The 20,285-nt window shown below is 29.6% G+C and overlaps 1 protein-coding gene across 1 annotated transcript in view; it reads right to left on the bottom strand.

The window, feature by feature from the left end:
• Window positions 1-7,968: 7,968 nt before the first annotated feature.
• Window positions 7,969-20,285, bottom strand: part of LOC107436597 (ankyrin repeat and sterile alpha motif domain-containing protein 1B) — a 79,095-nt gene continuing 66,778 nt past the window's right edge. Inside the window, exons 15-19 of the mRNA XM_043042693.2 lie at window positions 17,055-17,165; window positions 15,582-15,884; window positions 13,800-13,958; window positions 11,792-11,929; window positions 7,969-8,297 (exon numbers count right to left, since the gene is read on the bottom strand). Of these exons, the coding sequence (XP_042898627.1) occupies window positions 8,073-8,297; window positions 11,792-11,929; window positions 13,800-13,958; window positions 15,582-15,884; window positions 17,055-17,165 (936 nt within the window). The 3' untranslated portion in view covers window positions 7,969-8,072. The remainder of the gene's footprint in view (window positions 8,298-11,791; window positions 11,930-13,799; window positions 13,959-15,581; window positions 15,885-17,054; window positions 17,166-20,285) is intronic.

Raw genomic sequence — 20,285 nt, 5'->3', positions numbered from 1 at the left:
ACAAACTATATAACTATTTCAAGTAGGGGGGTGGAATCACTATTTAGGACAGGTTTTTGCTTGGATCGGTGAGAGAAAGGGAAACTTTTTCTTCGGCCTATGGTGTTAGCCCTAGAATGAGGCAACAGACGGTCTCAGACTTTGTGGCGGGGGAAGTTCTTACCATAGACAAATTATATATATGTGTGTTTTTGTAATAAAATAAATTTAAAATTTTTGATAAATTACAAAGTAGTGTGCATTTCTTACTTTTAACTTTTTAATAATTAGCTTATATCAATGAAGTTTCGTATTATAATTTATTGATTTTGGTAAATACTATAAACCTCTCTTATCTTTAATGCCAATTCCTTTTTTTTTTTAGACTAGTGATGTCAAAAAATTATTTCACAGTATAAACAGTAATGCACAATAATTTATTCATGGAATTGTTGTTGCTTGTTAGTTAAAAATATGTTTGTGGTAAAATTATCTAAATTTAAAACAACTTTTAAAAAATTAAGAAAAGCTTGTGTTGGGTCAATTTTGAGAATTTGTAGTTTGTTGGAGAGAATAATTTATTCTGAAAGTTAAATTAACAATTAATCTTTGATAATTTCATTTAGTAGACCAGTGCAGAAAGTAATTATAACTAGGCTAATTTGTTATCAGTTAATTTTCAGATTTGTGTCCAACGACAAATAAAATGGTGATCATTTTAATTTAGATTTAATTTTCGAGAAAAATTTCAAGTTGAAGCAAATTATTACAATTTATCTTTTAAAACTTCGACTGAATATAACTATTTTATTTTAAGGCGAAATTACTGCCAGAAATCATCTTTTTTAGTTGTTAAATCGTGGATAAGGGATCGAGGGAGCTAGCGTCTAAAATTTCACTTTTCAAATTTGTTCTTTGACGAGAGAAAATAAAATAAAATGCTGTATTGTTATTTTATTTTGATTATTTATTAAAGTTTTAAAGCTTATTGTTATTCTAATTTGACTATTTATTAAAGTTTTGAAGCTTATTGTTATTTTAATTTGACTATTTATTAAAGTTCTAAAGCTTATAGTCATTTTAATTTGACTATTTATTAAAGTTTTGAAGCTTATTGTTGTTTTAATTTGACTACTTATTAAAGTTAAAAGTTACCTTAAGTTTTTTATGAAGATGCTACAAAAAAATGCATTTGACGACAATTTAAGATTCTTTTGTTCGAAAGGTTATAAGACAGAAAAACAAAATTTACACTGTAAAAATCCTGGATCAAATTACGGTACAAAATACCGGCACTCTGGGTACCAGTACTTTTTATCGTAAAATCCATTAATACCGGAGCATGTTACAAAAAATCTGATATACCGTCAATTTTTTCAGCAATAGTTATCGTAAAATCACTGAGTCACTCTAATTATGTCACTCTAATTATGTCACTCTAATAATTTACAGTAAAAATGAATTTTATGGAGGATGCACCTAAAGTACTGGTACTTTATCCCGTAATTTGATTTGGTATATTTTACAGGGTAGGACAAAATAAAATAATATGAAAAAAAAAATTTTTGACAATTCATCTAAAGAATAATTTTATGGAACAGTAATAAATAATCCAGAAACTGTTTTAATTTGACGATAATTTAAGGTCTCTTTATTTCAAGGCTTAGGATGAATATACAAAGTATATAATTACAAGTGAAATATAATATATGCTTTCAAGATATACAATCAAACAAAAAATGAACACAGAAAAAATTCTTTTCATAACTCGCTTTACAATTTATCTTATATATTTATATATCATAATTTAGCACAATCTATAGAATTCTTTCTTATATTTTACACAGAGCAAAACTGATCGTTTCCTCAATTCCAACATAAATTTACACACCCTATCATTACACAATAGCATCACAGTTTATCGTATACATAACAAATTCAATTTCCAATGGAATTTATTACATTTCTTGAAAGACAATTAACTTAATTACACTCATCAGCAAAAACAAACTTTTTACAAGATTAATTTAAAATACTTGTTTAATGATAAGGTATCCAATTTAGATATAGGTGGACTTTACACTAAATGGCTCTAGTTTTAAAACAAATTAACTTCAGAAAAGTTTAGTTCGGATGTTATTGAAATCTATTTTTGGTGGAATTCACTCAAAATTTGTGGAAGGGGAAAAGAAAATGAGATGGTCCCATGATAATATAAAGAAAAAGGGTAGGTTGACGAAGCAAGCTAGGGGAACTTATGCATGAAGATTTCAAGTAACCAAAACGTCAAGTGTTAAAAATCAGTTTAAAAGTGTGACTGTATGAAAACGATAGAGAAACCTGATGAATCATTATGAAAATCAATTTACTGAAAGTCTTAAAGTGTGACTATATGAAAACGACAGAAAAACCTGATGGATCATTATGAATATCAATCACTAAGAGCTATAAAGTGTGACTATATGAAAACGATAGAGAAACCTGAGGAATCATTCTGAAATTTTATCACTGAAAGCCTTAAAGTGTGACTCTATGAAAATGATTGAGAAATCTGATGGATCATTATGAATATCAATCATTGGAAGCTTTAAAAAGTGACTATATGAAAACGATAGAGAAACCCGATAAATCATTATAAATATCAATCATTGAAAGCTTTAAAGTGTGACTATATGAAAATGATAGAGAAACTTGATGAATCATTATGAAAATAAATTTACTGAACGCTTTGAAGTGGGACTACATGAAAACGATAAAGAAATTTGATGGATCATTATGAATATCAATCACTGAAAGCTTTAAAGTGTGACTATTTGAAAACAAAAAAGAAGAACCTGATGGATCATTATGAATATCAATCATTGGAAGTTTTAAAGTGTGACTATATGAAAACGATTGAGAAACCTAATGTGAATCATTATGAAAATCAATTTACTGAAGTGTGTCTATATGAAAACAATAGAAAAACTTGATGAATCAATATGAAAATTTATCACTGAAAGCCTTAAAGTAGGACTATATGAAAACGATTAAGAAACCTGATGTGAATCATTATGAAAATCAAGCATTAAAAACCATAAAGTGCGTCGATATGAAAACGACAGAGAGACCTGATGAATCGTTATGAAAATCAATCACTGAAACTCCAAAATGAATCAAAATATCAAAACTTGTCACTGACAACGCCTATATTTAAAAAGGATGGAACAAAAAGGATGAAACATTATATAACCACACTTTGTTGTTAATTTTGCCCAACTCATTACTAAAGTGCTTCCGTAAAAATTATCGAGATTTTTGATGCTCCCATAGACTAGACACATAGTAAATTTTACAATATTCTGGCAGATTCGACCTTACTTTTTTCTTCAGAGTGGATTTTTTTTTTTTACTTTGCAATCCTTTATAATTTCTAAGGACACTAAAACTAGAGCCCATTAGTGTAAGATTCGTTTATATATATATATCTTTATTCAATACCTTATAATCAGTGCTCGATTTGTGAAACCAGGGTTTACGGAACATGTAAAAGAATCTGCAAGTATTGTTATTTACCTTGACTTTATTTAATAATTTTACTTCTATGAAAGGTACTCTGCCGTAAATTGAGGAGCAGAAACTATTTGTAGCGAAATAAACTGCTAAACGCAAAAAATAATGTTTTATTTATTTATTTATTTATTTATTTATTATTATTTTCAATATATATTTCTTAAAATACTCTAATATTAAAGGTATGCATATTTAAGACTGTCGCGGTATTTTTTTCAACCCGAAGATGAAATTCATTGTGAAAAGTTGAGTCTGAACGTTGCTCAGAACCTTAAATTTTTAAAAACATTTAATCTTGACACGCCATTTTAACACAACTTGAACTAAACAGCTTAACACACTGAAAATTTTTATTCTCCAGAGAGCTTTTTATCATTATTTTCTCTTAATTTTTATCTCTACTGGAGTGTCACTTTTATCTTAACCGTTTCTATTTTGATCAACGGAAACGGTATTACCTGAAACTTAAAGATATATGTTTTCAATTATAGAGTATTTTAAGAAGTCTAAAAAAATTAATAATATTACATCAACAAACTATGCTTCATTATTATTATTATTATTGAGTTTTCAGTCTAAGAAGTCTGAAAATTCTCTACAAATCAAGCACTGCTTTGGAGTAAAATAAGAATAAGTTAAAAACCCTCTCTGCAACTGGCAATCTGTTAACCATAATGCTGTGTAAGACTTAAGTAAAACAATATAAGTTAATTTTATTAGCACCAGTTTCAAATTTGTTTCCACGTTCCATGCTAAAAGCTGTGTTTCCACATTTTAACTTATTAAAAATGAACATTAGCTGGTGGGTTTATAAAATTCTAAGTCTGAACATCAATTACTGGAGGGCTGTTACATTGTTCTTAGCTGCAACATTAGTTATAAATGTAAGAATTTATGAATTATGACACAAAAAAAAGATCACTCATTTTTTTGTTGTTGATGAAAATGCTAGAATCATTCACAAAAGTAAATTAAAAACAAACATTTTTATGCTGATTTTTTTAAACGTAGTTTAAATTTTCTTCTTAATATACTAATTCCTCTTTTTATATTTATTTTAGGCTTTAGAAACAAATTTTACTCTTTTTTTGTTAAGAAACAAAGTTTAATATTTTTATGTAACTTAATGAATTACTTATTTGTTAACACTTTGAAAAATAAGTTCTTTATCTTCCGTTTAAGTGTTTTTATTTTCTAAAAGACCTTGGTTGAAATATTTGGGATTTTATAAGCGAAATAGAGGATAGGGGAATTTAGCCAAACTTCTTAAATAAACATTTTTAAACCATAAACGCACGAATTAAGAAAATGTAAGTTTATGTGTGGTTGCAAATATTTTGCTGTAAAAAAAATTATAAAAAAATAAGCATTTCAAAACAATATTTAGAATTCTAACAATAGCTTAATTTTTTTAATTAATACCATCTAAAAGAAGATTGCTTTTTGAGAATATAATAGTAGGGTGAACATGAGAGGTTTAATCCGTATTTTTAAAAAAAGAAAAAAAAATCATTTTTTAAAACGCAATTAAGTTTTTAACTTGGCATTAATTAAGGCAATATTTGCTATCCGATTATTTAGTTATTTATTACTTTATAAAGTACCCTTTTTGTAAGTTATATTTTAAAGGAGTAAAAACTGGGTCAGAATAGTTTTATCATTTATGAGGTGACAGTCATACGGAAGATTAAAACTTATTCAGCGATAATAAGATGATAAAAAATTACTACAGACAATAATTGGGTCTTAAGTAATGAGAAATAATTATTTACGGATCAAAAAAATAATAATTCAGACCAAGATTGGTTAATGAATTTAATTTTCAGTAAACTATCAGAAAACAACCCTTCTTCTTTTCTTTTTTTAATATTTTGGGAATTTTTATTTATTTATTTGAAAAAATTGAAGCGGTTCTCTCTCGGCTACAGAGGTGTTTCTTCTCATTCTTGTCTTGGAAATAGGCGCTTATTTTTGATCGCCTGAAACAAGTCGACTGTTATTTCCAATTTGTATTTTTTTGAAGCAAATGAAGTTTTTAATCAAGTGATAGTGGCTGCTTTAGTGACATTAAAAAGTGACTCTGTTAGATACTATGCTGAAATCATCAGAAAAATAAATGTAAGGTGGGTCAAACCTCCCATGTTTTCCCGGTTTTCGAATCCTTAGGTTTAGTAGGGGAGAAAAAAAAGTTCTTTAGAAATTTTGGATAAAAAAAAATTTTTTTTGTTGGTATAATTTAATTTGCTTATCCCTTCTTCCATCGCAAAAACCTGTGTTTACGGTATTAATTAGCAAAATATGTGAGTGATATGCGAAATTTAACAGTGGAAAGGCATTTTAATACAAACAGTTTCTACACATTTACTTTGAATATATATATATTTTGGACAGGCTGACACAGAGCAACTTTCAGAAATAAATTACGTTTATGATTCGTAAAAAAATTGTAGCATTTGTTGAGTGCATAGTTTGAGTTTAATTTGCATGACTTCAAAATCTTAATAATAATCGTGAAATTACATTTAAGAACGTTAATTTTATAACTCTTAGTGATTGTAGTATAAAAAAGCAAAGAAAACTTATTGAAATGTTTTTATAAATAGGAAATTTTTTTTAGAATATTCACTAAACAGACTTACATAATCATTGAATCATTGACCTGAATTAGCTTTGAACTTTTGCTTATTAGTGCAACGTTATCGTTTAGTTGTTTCAAAGTTACGAATTCTTTTACTGATTATTTTGTTTACTAGAAATTTGGTTCGCTGGAAATTCGGTTAAGGAACTCTAGCAAAATTACATTAAAAAAAAATTAAGAAAAATATTAAATTGCTTAGATAGTCGCTAGTTTTCGTAAATTTATTTTTGAAAATTCAAGCAATTTCAATGGCACAAACATTAACAAGTAATTTACTGAAAATGAAAATTTATTTTAATCACAACAATGAAAGAAAATACTCTAACTTTTATAAGCTGCCTCAAATAGCTATTATCCAAATTTTTAAATTGTTTTTATGCACATCCCAGAGAATGAAAATCTTTTAATTGCACTTCGTAAAAATTTTATGTAAATATAAGAAATTAAACATAAAAATTTTATTATTATTTGATAGAAAAAAAAAACGAAAAAAAAAACGGGGAGGCAATTTAAAATATAACCTGCAAAACCTAAACTAAATTTTCTAATCTATTTTAAAATCATCTATCTAATTTAAATCCTAGTAACGACACACAAATGAAAACCTTAAATTTTTTAAATCAGCTTAGAAAAAAAAAATTTTTTTTTTTTTACTTTTTCCTTAAAATTGTATAAGAAATTTAAAATTTGGATCTAAGAATAAAATTTATAAAATGTTTCTCTGCATAATCATATTACTGCGATACATGATTGAAAGAATTAGTTTTAAGAGCATTTCATTACTTTTCAAAATTAAAAACAATGTAGGACATTTCTTAAACCACATTTTTCATTTTTAAAGTTGCAAATCTTTGCATTTCATTATTGATTTGTTAATAAAAAATTGTAGCATTGAAACACTTACCTAAAATTTTACAATGAATATTTTAAATTTTTCCTAAATTTCTTACAATTTAAATTATTAGGTGCATTTTTTCCTTTTTTTTTAGATCTTTTGTTATTTTGGTGTCTTCCTTAAGGTTCATCATTAAAAGTTGATAGTAGTTAATAAATATGTTAAGATGAATTTATCCTATAATTATGCAAATTTTTAAGTAATTTCATAATTTAAAAAAAAAATAATAATAAAACTATGAATTTTTTTTTGGAACAGTAAGATTGCTAATATATTTTATTAGCAGTATCAAAACAGCTTCTAGGTTCTGATTTACTTAGATATTTGACCAAAAGATGGCAGCACCACAATAATCCAATAAATTACTGAAATCAATAGTTATGACAAAATCACCCAATAAATAAAAAATATTTTTGATTATAAGCAGTAGCAGGGATAAAAAGGGTCTTTTCATTTCAGAGCAATGAAAGGGCAAGCGTGTGTAAGGGCTCCATAACCATAAAATTTCAGAATATTTAAGAATATTATCCCTTTTGAATATGAGGGTCTTTTTGAATCTCTGCAGATTTGGGTGCCGCTACTGTTTATAAAAAGTTAATTTTTTGCTATATCAAAAGACGTTAATAAACAATTTTAAATAATGCCAAATATTATTTGAAAGTTATTTCTATTTTAAGCAAATTGTACCATTATTAAACCAATCAATGAAATTATTTTTATTATAAATTGAAACATATAGATTTTTAAACAAATGATATCTTGAAATATTTAATAACATTGCTTTTGTAAAATATCTGTCTGTAATATTTTGCTCCAGTGAAATTGTATGCAGGTGTTTAACTTGATCTCATATCTTCTGCATGATTTCTCTCTTAAATTCCAACCGTCCATTTGCTATAAACGCTTTTGCACCAAAAAAACAAATTTAATAATATTATTAATAGTTTTAACAATGTACAATTTCTTGTTCGACATGCTAGTTTACATTCATATAACATTATGTCAACGTCACGACTCAGCAAGTTTGAGTTCTGTGTCCATAGTTTTTTTCTCCGGGGTTTTCTGCACTAAATGCACGGTTATCTGGCTGACGTACCTCTTCTGGTCGTCACCACAGGACGCCGTGCCTGACTCGCTTTTGTTACCGGATCGAGCCGGCTTTTCCCGGATCGCCATCTGGTAGGCCACTTCAAATGCTTGCCCCAAAGTTAAAATTATTTCAGTTGCCATGTCCTGAAAATGGAACAAAAGTCTGAAAAACTCATCAAAAAATTATGAAAAATTGTGAGCCGAAATTGCTCTTATACTACTTGTTGATTAAGAAACCATATATAACAAGTGTACCAGGAAAAAATTATTTTCATTGGTCTATTATTTTAATTTTTTTATATTCTCATCATTCTATTCCATATTCTATCGAGATCTATAAAGAGCTCCATTTATGTATGCTTTTAGAATCCTTGTAAGAAATAGAGACAGAAAAGTAAACCAGAAGTGGGAAATATTTAAGCGAGGAAAAAATAAAAATACTATTGAAATCTGACAAAGCACTATTAAGGAAGTAGGGTGAACCAAAATCAGTTTTATTGCTGGTAGAAACAGGAGTGAGGATGAGTGCGGTTGTTGGAAAAACACCTTTTCAAACAGGACAATCAAACAGGTTTAATTTTCAGTCATTTATCGATATTATTTTTTATTTTTCCTCTCTTAGATATAATTCTTTGACAAAGATTCTAAATTCATATTATAATGATGTTTCTTTATACAACACCCTGAATATGTTATATTAAGTATGTAAACAAATATTATGGACGAAAATAAATGCAAATTGGAAATTTAGAAATGTATGGCTTTTTTGATGCTATGAGTAGCAATTATCATATGTTTTTTTTCTTTTTTTTTTAAATAAGCAAACAAAGATATTTTGTTACATTTATAACTGTAATAATAGTTCAATAAAACCAAAAAGAAATCAATCCTTTTTGTGAATTCTTAACTTAAACTTTAACTTAACTTAACCAAACCTATCTTAACTTAAACTTTAAACGTGAAAGTAACCAATATAACGAGGTTCTGGTGGACTTTTCGTAGGATCAATACCACAATTACTTGGAAACCTTTATTATTAGAGTTAAAACAGATAATTAACATCATTATCCTTTTAGTCTTTGCCACTATGGATACTATGGCATGCTCATTAGATAATCATTTCTTTTGAGATTTTCTGTATCTCATAAAATTAACAGCTTACTTTTAATCACGGACAATTTACAAAATAAAATTTTAGTCATGTACCTGTTAAAATAAATTTTTTCTTACTGTTAATAAAAAAATAATAAAAATAATAAATAATTTTCAAAACCTATTTTCTGCACAGAAATATCTGTGGGTAAAGGAATTTTATAATTATGTGCTTAATTTAGTGAATTCGCTTAGAATATTACCGATAAATGACGGAACACGCAAAAAATAAAATTAATATTAAGGGGTCCAAACTTTGGACCACTGACCAAAGTATTAGAAACATATTTTCCAGAATCCATCCAAGAAAAGGTATGTGTATTCAGAGTATTCAGAGAAAGTGCGTTTTTGTGTCTGATTTCGTAGCTTAAAATATCATCTGCACTAACTAACTATCATATTTGACGTCACTCCTTTAAACCATTAATATTTATTCCTAGAGCGAAAATCTGATTACTAGATCCAAAATTGTTTCGTGTTTCCCTTCTTTTTTCTTTGCACCAAAGCTGCAATTCTTGGAGGGTTACGCATTTTAATTATTAAAATTTTAAAAAAAAATACCTTTGAAGATTTAATCTATTCCAGATTTTTATTTACCCTGATAACACATTGATTGATATTTTAGTTATACTACTTGCTATGTTGTAATTACGGTTACTACTATGTTAACCAATTGGAAACAAATGTGCTGCTGGGAAAATTATGTATTTCCAAAGTCGTAATTCTTGGACTGTTCCGCATTTTATAAATTACTGAAATAAAATAAACCTTTTAGGATTCAATTTATTTAAAATTTTTACTTACATTTTCTCTAAGTTAGTAAATATTTTGGTTATATTTGTTTAATTGTCATTGCGGGGTTTCTTCCGTGTGCATCAATGAGATAAAGAGTGCACAACTAGAAAAATTCTATGTACTCAAAGCCGCAACTCTAAGACAGGTTCCATATTCTATGTTGTTGTTGTTTCTAATGCCATTTGCCACACGGGCAAGCCTGCTTGCTGAAACCGAGCAAATTTAAGGCAGAGTGTGCGTTTCTTGTTTTTCAGTGACGCCATCTATGGTTAAGAATTTGACTTCTGCCACACCATACGTCGCACCCGTTTATAGGGCGGACCCATACATACATCCATTCATTCATATACAGATTGTAATTTTGATTTGAATCAGAGAGCAATCGATCTCCAATCCAGTACGACCAGAGGTTTCGATTTGTTATGGGAACATGGAGGACTTTTGCAACTCGACAGATTTAGCGTGCATCAGTCACTTTACAACGCGGGGAGTCTTCGGCCGGCGGGGTTCGAACCCACGAATTCTGCCCAGCGCCCAACCGACCAGGCTATCCCGGCAGCCCATATTCCATAAATTATTGAAGTTAAATAAAACTTTTAAAATTCTATTATTAAAAATGCTTCCGCTCTCAGAAATGGAATACTCACTTTTGACAATTCAGTAATCCTTGAGTTTATTTCATCAGAAATCACGTGATTTTGGACAAAACGGGATTTTTCAAATATATCTCAAAAATGTTTCCTCAACTTGAAATCTCACCGTAGTGCATTGTGGGAGATAGTTTTCTAGAATGACGAATCTAGGAGGAAGACTAAACGATCAAAACTGAAGTGCCTAAAAAAGCCTACTAGTCTGTATAGAGGTCAATGAGCTGGCCTCGTACCACAAAGATCCAGGGTTCGAATCTTACTTCGGATAAAACTGTAATTTATCTCTCTGTTCTATTTGTCTTTCATGCGTTACTAAGGTGACATTGACCCGGCTATAGTGTGCCTACAATAATTCTTTTCTTTGGGGGGGGGGAAATGAAAATAGATTGATGAAATATTTCGTAACTAGTGACGAAATTTGTTTCCTCGAAAAAGTGACGATAGTTATTGACATCTTCTGGAAATTTGAGTATTCATTTCTCACACAGGGTTAGATTGACACGAAGTGAATATTTTTTGCAACGTCTTAACAATACGATTAAAATATTAAATGTTAAAGTATTAAATAAAAAATATTAAGCTATTTTGATAAAAAAAATATATAGTAGATTCCCGTAAATGCGACAATCTGATTGGGAGAGCCTAGGTGGCTCAAAAGATACAGCACTTGCCTCCCAATGAATTGATCCTGTTTCGATTCCCAGCGATGGCTGGATGAAACAAATTCTGCACCCAGCTCGCACCTACCGCAGTACTGACGTAATATATGTTTAGTGGTAGACGAATCATGGATTAGAGTCCCCTTGTCTTCATGTTAACCATGGGAGGTTTTCGTCTCCATGAAACGCATATGCGGGTTAGTACCATCAGAAAGTCCTCCACGAAGGCAAATTTCTCTTAATTCTTAATCCTGGAGTTCCCCTGTCTTCTTCATTGGGTTCAAAATTAAAAGGCTACTGAGTTGAACATTAGTAGTCGTAAAGTCAAAAATTGGGTCAGCTGTTCAATGACGTTTATGAAATAAAACTGAGTAAGACTTACCAAGTTCTGGGCACAAAATACGTGACAATAATGATTGGCAGTTTGATGTTCTTTTGTGATGTAAGCAAAGTGATTGTAATCGTCTGCGTCTTGACAAGCACAATGAATATTACGTATCTCGTGTTCACACACCAATTTCTGAAAAACACAAAAAACACATAAAACACAAAAAAAATCACATTAGTAGTTTAATAAATGCAAAAAGTCCTCAGCATAGATTTAAAAAACCCTTTTATTTTTAACTTCTTTCAGTAATCGAAAAATTAAGATTCCATTCTAAATTTTGTTTTAAACTGTAATACTATTCACATTGTTTGATAGTCAAATTTATTCAAATATACACAAAAATAAAGAGAGCTTTTTTTGCAAAAATTTTTTATTTATTTTTTTAACAAGTAAGTTAAATTATATAGTAAATTATATAGTTTAAAGTTTGTAAAACACAGCCATCATTTTAGTTTCACTAAAGAATAAATCTCACATATTTTTTCTATTAAACCAGTAAATGCCTATAACTTAAAACAGGATTTTTCTCCCGGTTTTTCCCTAACGACTCGATTAACATTTTAAATATTTTTTTCCATTTTTTAAAATTATCCCTGTGACAGAATTATGCGTTTAAGCCGTTATTATTAATCTATTTTTAAATTTAAAAATGATAAAAATGGTTTACTAATGGCTAACTAAATAAAAAAGATATTTTTTTTTCTTAAAATTTTTTTGTAAACCTACTAAAAAAATGCTTATAAAAGGTTTGAATTTGAAAATATGAAAAGAAAAAAAATCTTGCGGAACGTTATAGAGAATGAAATTTCATATAATATATAGCTAAAACGAAAATTTAAATCAAAGACAGCATTGTTCCTGATGTGCTTTAATGGCGCTACGCGCTGATCTGTTAACACATTTTTTTTTTTAAAAGAACAATTTTCTCTGAATTTATATTGCCGATAATCAGTTAATTATCAGCTCAAGTATGTATAATTCAAATAAATTTTAATATGAAAACCGAAGATTAAGGTATTGACTTGAACCATAAGAGGAACTATCTGAATCGAAGATTTGAGAGATAATGCGTGACAGTTTATCTTTTAGAGAGCTAATACGTGACAGTTTTTCTCTCAGAGAGCTAATACGTGACAGCTTATAAGAAGACAGTTTAACTTTTTAAATCCAAACCTACTCTCTACCCAACCAAAATCCTCTCGTTAATTACAATTAATTAATTCTCGTTAAGGTAATTAATTTTCCTAATTTGAGCCATGACATTGAAAATAAATTATTGCAACCTTAATTTTTTTAGTGGATATTAAATTTACGGAATATAAAATTTAATTGTAATTTTATTTTTACTGAAGAAGCGAAATAGACTATGGTCTTGTCGCACAAAAGTTAACGCAAACCAACTCAGTTTAAAATAATTCTTCAATATATCGAAAAACGAAATGTTTTTGATGAATATAATTACCTAAAGAAAAGTTAAGGTCACGATTATCTCTTAATTATTTTTATTTTCTTTCCTTATGTGAAAGAAANGGTCTTAGGAAGGGAAAGAGGGTACAAAATTTATTCATTAATTATTAGGCAGGGAACGTTTATCAAAGTGAGCACGAAATCGTTGTGCTTCTCGATATATGTTAGGGAAAATCTTGCAAAGTAAATCCGTAAAATGCTTCGTTTTAGGGGATAAGGGAAATATTAGTTATTACAATTGATTTATTGAATAGGTCACGCGATTCCCAAAAAGAGCAAAGGGGAAAATGTCTTACTTTTATTTAATACATACTTGAGTCAAAAATAGATTAAAGGACAGGCTGTGAATTTAAAAGCGTGAGAAAGAGTTTCGATTAGAATAATAAAAGAAAAGAAAAGGATTTACAGAAAAGGAATAGCAAAAAAAGATCAATTCAAGCTCTTTATGATACATATATATAAAATAAAATAAAAATTAATTGGAAGGAAAAAAATTAGTAGTAACTGAAATCACATAATATTAAGACTAACTTACTTTAGCTTGTGCGTCTATAAATTTAACACCGGTATAAGATATAGATAAAATAACATTGGGAACTTTGTTCATATTTCTCGTTGAGCTTTTTAATTTCTGTATAGATTTTCTGGTAGATTCAAGACCACGCACTTCCTTCACCAAAGTTGATCCTAAATACTAAAAACATACAGACAGAATTATTATATAAATTAAATCTCTTTGCAATGTTCTATAAATAGTTTTAAAAAATGCTTAAACTTCATTTGAAATTGAGTCCACGAAAATCTTTTTAGATTCAGAACAATTCAATGTACGCAAACCTATGTACTCAAACCTTAGAGGCATAGGTATGATGGAACATTGTGACAGTTGTGGAATGACATGAAATAAAAATTAAAATTATAAGAAACCACATGAGAGAATTTGAAAAGTAATTACAGATATTTCGATTTAGTTAATGGAAATCATTATATGTTTCATATATTGTCAATGGCTATGGATTGCGCAGAAAATAGCAAAATTTTTACAAAATACATGGAACTGTTTTTGAAGAGTAGTGCTCGCAGAACCACTGCATTTTATTTTTTTTCAGTGACAAATGAGCAACAATAATGAAAATTAATTATAAAAAATTCCTTGAGTGCCCTGCATTCTACTGTCTAGTTTTAACTGAACAGAATGACGTCAACTATGCAAAGGAGGCCAAGTGTTTTTTCCCCTTGATATAGCTTAATTAATAATACTATATTTATTACACAGTTTTTAAAAAAAAAATACCAGTATTCTATTTATGCCATTTTTAGAAGCTTTTTGAAATAATTTGTAAAACAAATACCAAAGACTTGAACATAGTGTAAATTTTTTTCATAATCTTAAACCCTTCAAAATATAAAAATGAAAGTCTCTAGTTTCGACTTTACCTTTCACTATTTATTTAAGTTCCATAATTTTTTATTGCATTGCCTATTGATTCCAGGTAGTAATTTATCTAATTACATCTATTTTCTTGAAAGAAAAAGAAAAGTGTTGTAGAAGTACGACTGAGACACTATTTTTTTTGTTCTCTCAGGTAAGTTGCGCATGTTGCGTCATGCAAGCTACGTTTTCCTGATAGTGAAATGAATTATATAACAACTGTAGGGCCGGGATAGCGTGGTTGGGAGGGCACTGGATATATGTCCAAGAGTTCATGGGTTCGATCCCCGCAGGCCGAAGATTCCCCGTGTAGTAAATGGTGACTGATGCACGTTAAACCTGTCGAGTAGCAAAGCCTCCATGTTCACATAACAAATCAATACCTCTGGGGGTACTGATCCAGGAGTTTCCTTGCCTTCTCGGTTGGTTCAAAATTACAAAGCTACGGAGTTAAACATTAGTAGTCGTAAATTGGGTCTGCTGTTCAACGACGGATGTAATATATAACAACTGTGCAAATGTCGGAGAAGGCGGTATTGTTAGTTCCTTTTTCTCGTATACTATGTGTACATGATGTCTACTTTGCAATTTATGTTTTAATAAAATTTTATTTGACAGCAACTGTCTTTGTCGTCCTTAAGTTCAACAAACAACAAAAAGAAAGTTTTAAAATATTAAATAATACTCATTTTAAATTTTAAAAAAAGTAAAAAATAATAAAATAAGTTTATACAATTCCTTAACAAATTTACTAATGGAATACAATACTGCATTCGCATCCATGAATTTACAACCCTCCCTATACTGAAACCGGCATCAAGGTTATTAGTGTGTATTTAACACCTATTCTGTCAAGATGGTACTTTAGTTGATGTGATAAGTTACCTTTGCAGTGTAATTACAACTGCCCTTCACGAGGACGTCCGGTTGATGTTTCCACTGAGTAGTATTGAAGGGAAGATCCTGCAAAATTTGTTGGGGGGAAGTGTCTCTCATGAGTTGAGTGGGTGGACGAATCTTCAGAGCGGACACGGAGGGAGGAGATTCTGTCCTTGAGAGTGACCCATTTGATGCAAAGCTTCGAATACTTGTGTCACCTCTCATGATGTCCACTGTCCTGGATTCGTCTCCAGATGATGATGGCTCGTCTGTGGTGGACAACCCACTCTTACTCCCCAATGTCCAGTCCTGTGAGGGAGAAAAACACAAGGCTTCTAATATCTTGTCATTAAAATGCAACTCTGGAAAATTGATAGTTGTGGCAAGTGACATCCCTGCTATTTTTTCTAACCATCAAATCATCAAATGTTTCCTGCTACTAATGGATCAGTTTTGAGTAATTTAACAAGTCGGTTTAAAGTGGTTATAAAAGTGTTTCCTATAATAGTTAAAAAGGACACTACTTTTAAGGCTAACTATTGTAACTCTTCATATCCTCCAAATCTTAATTGCTTAATCTTAATGGTAGTTGGTTTTAACATAACGTTATGAAAAATTTATTCTGGAACTCATTGATTTCTTATTTGATCGATTTTTTAAATAAAAATACTTGATTTGTCCATTTTGACCATAAGTAATCCTATGACGAAGAAAGAAATCGTGCGGTTGTCTAGAATAACGAAACAGTAGTTCACTATTAAACTTGGTTCAGAAAGAAATTCTTTATTTCGTTTAAGAACATTTTTAACCACCTTGCACAATGCTAGAAATTTTGGTACCTGCTGAACCATGATATCGTTCAAATTTGTTGCAACATTAATATGGTGTTAGGGTGAACCATATCATCATACTTCTTAAACTCGATTACATGATACTATGTTTTATTTCAAACGGAAGTTTGCTTCAATGTAAGACCTTATTAAGGTTGTGACAAATTCGCGTTATATTATGGTCAAAGGTACTACTACATATTTAAAACACTAGGGTTCAATAATTAAGCTTTTTTTTTCTAAAAGTACATGCAACGTTGAAGATTTTATTTATTTAAACCATAATAATTAAATAAAAGTCAACATTGACTTCTGAACGGCAGCAAAGATTATTTAAATCAGTGTAGAGTTTTTCTGACTATGATATAAAGCTAAAGCACGTTATTCAAATTTTCTAGAAGTTTGAGAACTGAATTTCATGTTAATCATGCAATAAAATGTTGTTGCTTAGCTTGAAAGAATGTGCAAAACATAATCATTACCACTTAAAATTCGTAACAAATTTTGTTGTGTTATGAGCATTCTACAAATCTTATGAGCTATGTGGTTTTCTAATTTTCAGGCGACGTATTCTATTTCTTCTTTCGGATGACATATAAAACGATGTATATTAATGATTACGCATATTGAAAACCAAAACACTTTTTACCATTTTTGCAAGACTAAAATCCTTCAATTCTTCAAAAAATCGACTTGTTGGCTTCTCTCCTAATGACGTTAATATTCTTTTTCGATGACCAGGTTTCGTGATATCAAGTACCTTTTGAGAAAAAAAAATGAAAATGGAAATACATTAAAGCAGATCAGGTCTAATTAAACTAATGAAATTAAAAATAATAAACATTATATATATATATATATATATAGATAGATAGATAGATATATGTATATAAAGTAGGCTATTCGATCAACTTTTCCCTATTATTTTATTTAATCATTCCTCTTTATTTTTCTTGGGAAATTTTTGAACCTGTACAAATTGTTTTCAAACACAATCTATGAAATTCATATTTTTGAAATGTTATAATGTACTTAAAATTCAGAGAGAATGAAAAAAATTTGAATATTTTTTTTAAAATTACTATTAAAATCAATCGATATAAATTAGAAATAATGCAAGATTTTTCATAAAATTAAAAATTACCTCAGTGGAAAAAAATAAATGGTTAAAAGTTTTATTAACATTGCAACTATACATGTTTGAACAACTGACAAGTCTATAAACTGGTATACATGACAAAACGCTACTTTATAATCAATTATAAAATATAGTTATGCATTATTCTAACTTATAAATCAATCTAACTCATAAACCAACAGTTATAAAAAGTGTGTTAACATTTTGATTTTAATATTACTTCTGTTACCCTTTTACAATTAAAATGTTACTTAACCATTTCAATTATTCCATTACCTATATTAGATGCCAAAATTAGTATATTAGTGACCTATTATCACAACTTACAACACCTACTACCAGCCAATTACCGCAGTCAGCCAATGACCGCAATTAATTACACATCACTAGTGTTAATAATAGTTAGGTTAGGGGATTTTTCTATGACTGGCTTAAAGGAATAAATATCATCTATTCATCTAACTTAGTGATTGATACGCAACTTTATAGCCAATTATAAAATGCAGCATTAACAGCGTCAACAAACGCACATGAAACTTTAAAACTTATTAGCGAAAGCTTTTCTTTTATTTTTTTGACAAAAATCACAAATGTTTTCAAGAAATAATTATGAGTTTATTTCATTTCAAATTGAGGAGCAACAAAACATTGGTAAATTAATTATGTTGGACGATGTGTCACGCATTTTGAAGTATGTTTCGACACTTGAGAAGTCAGAACTCTTCTGTAGAAAATTACCTTTCCAAATAACCTTTGAAATAAAAACAATTATCTACACATTTTTTCTTCATTTCAAAATGTTAGCTTTGGAGAAAGTTGCCATATTCCAGTTTTGAATAATTCTTTGCTTGCAAACGTGATGCGAAGCAGTCTTGAAATTCGAAATCTTTTCTTTTTTCCCACTCGAATCCATCATAGAATGCAATGTTCTAAAAGAAATCCGAGCGTCGAAAAACAGAGCTCTCGCGAAATCCACTTGAACGACTCCATCGACGAAAATATCGCGTGCTTCAGAAACGACAACCTTTTGATTCTTCAATGACCCATGAATCTGCGAGCCAAAAGTCTATAAAATTTCTGCATCCTCTCAGTCCGGTAATTAACCCTCGGCAAAGAGGAGGAGTTGCTTTTAATTCGAAATGCAGCACGCTTGTCAAAACAGAAGCCAGCCTAAAGTGTCAGAGTGTGCTTGGTTGGACCAAATAATTAAGTCATTGTAACAGCTTGCTTAGATCCAATACTTTTGCTGTCCCTGGAGCGAAAAGAAAATAATGTTGATATACTAATTAAAATCAGCGAGATTAAGGATTTTCTATTAAGATCTGGTTAGCCCAAGCATTGAAATGTTGGGAGCAATTATATGAGTTTTTAAGCGCTCTTCAACCTCTGCGCATTCTTCAACAACAAAAAAAATTCCATTCAGCTTTTCTAAGATTCGATGAAGAGGGGTGCATTATGTAGCGAAATTAAAATACCGTCGACTCTGGTATGGCCGCAATTATCTTAGTGTCTACGCAATTAACAATTAATTAACAAGGGTAATGAAGCATGCTGGCCAATTACCGAAAGCTCGCTATTAATCAAGATCCCCTCTTGCCCCTTTACCCCACCTGTATGGACCAATGAGCGCGTAGGCAAATGATCTGCCGGAGGGCGATTTAGTCGCAGGACGTCAACGCCAATCATTAACTAGATTGATGCATTTAGTTTTGAGTTAAGGATTGCCAAATCAACCGGAAAACAACCAGTTTGTAAAGAATGACTTTCGTTTAAATGGGGAGGTAGCGATTAAGGTTTTAGAGAGTCAAGATGATAAAAAAAAAAAAAAGAGAGAGAAAAATTCATTCTAACTCGCTCCCAGGATAAAGAATAAATTAGCAGAGAATATTCTAAAGACTAATATGTTTAACTGGAGAAAAAAATCAGCTCTTTCCATCTGGTATTTTACTGAACTAAATATCAGTGAACATTCGCTAATGATCGTTAGATATTTTTCGCTCGTAATAAAGAGAAAGAAAAGTCACTCTTATTTTGGTTGTTTAGTTTATGCAAAAGTGGTGTTTGTTATTATAAAAGCTGAAAAATGAATACTTTATTCATTTATTTTTTTAATGTTTCTAATTTACCTGTTTTCGAAGTATTGCTCTAGGTGCGCAAAAAAGGAAGTAACTTTTGTTTCAGGAAATATTCTTTTAATTTAATTATTTACTTAACTCGCTGCAAAAACTTGAATTCAACAGGTTTTTTTGATACCCCAACTCCTAAAAATCTCCAATGACTTATATGAGTTAAAGTTAAAGTGGTGTGAGTCTTATTTACTTTTACCTCAATTCTTTTCCCCTGATATAATAAGTTTTCGTAACAGATGGAGTCGAACTAACGTTACGTACATGACATATTTAACTCTGTTTTATGCATGAAGACGTCATTCTAATCCTGCCTATTAAAGATATTTTTAATAAAATGGGAAGAGATATGATCTGTTTATTTTTTCGAAACTAAGAGAAAAGCACTGCAATAAATTGGGTAACTCAAATGTTGTAATCTGACAAAAATCAAATTAAATTTGCAAGATGACTTAAACAATAAAATGATTAGCACCACAATAATTTTACTTCCTGCACCTACAATATGTAATAAAAGAACTATAAAGATTCACATAATAAAGATTCTCATAATAGAGGATTCTATAAAGATTCACATAAAAGAGGATTCTATAAAAATTCACATAATAAAGGATTC

The sequence above is a fragment of the Parasteatoda tepidariorum genome, chromosome 2 (genome assembly GCF_043381705.1).
Source record: "Parasteatoda tepidariorum isolate YZ-2023 chromosome 2, CAS_Ptep_4.0, whole genome shotgun sequence".
NCBI lineage: Eukaryota > Metazoa > Arthropoda > Arachnida > Araneae > Theridiidae > Parasteatoda > Parasteatoda tepidariorum.
The sequence above is the reverse complement of the archived record's forward strand: the minus strand, read 5'-3'. Positions and strand labels throughout refer to the sequence as shown.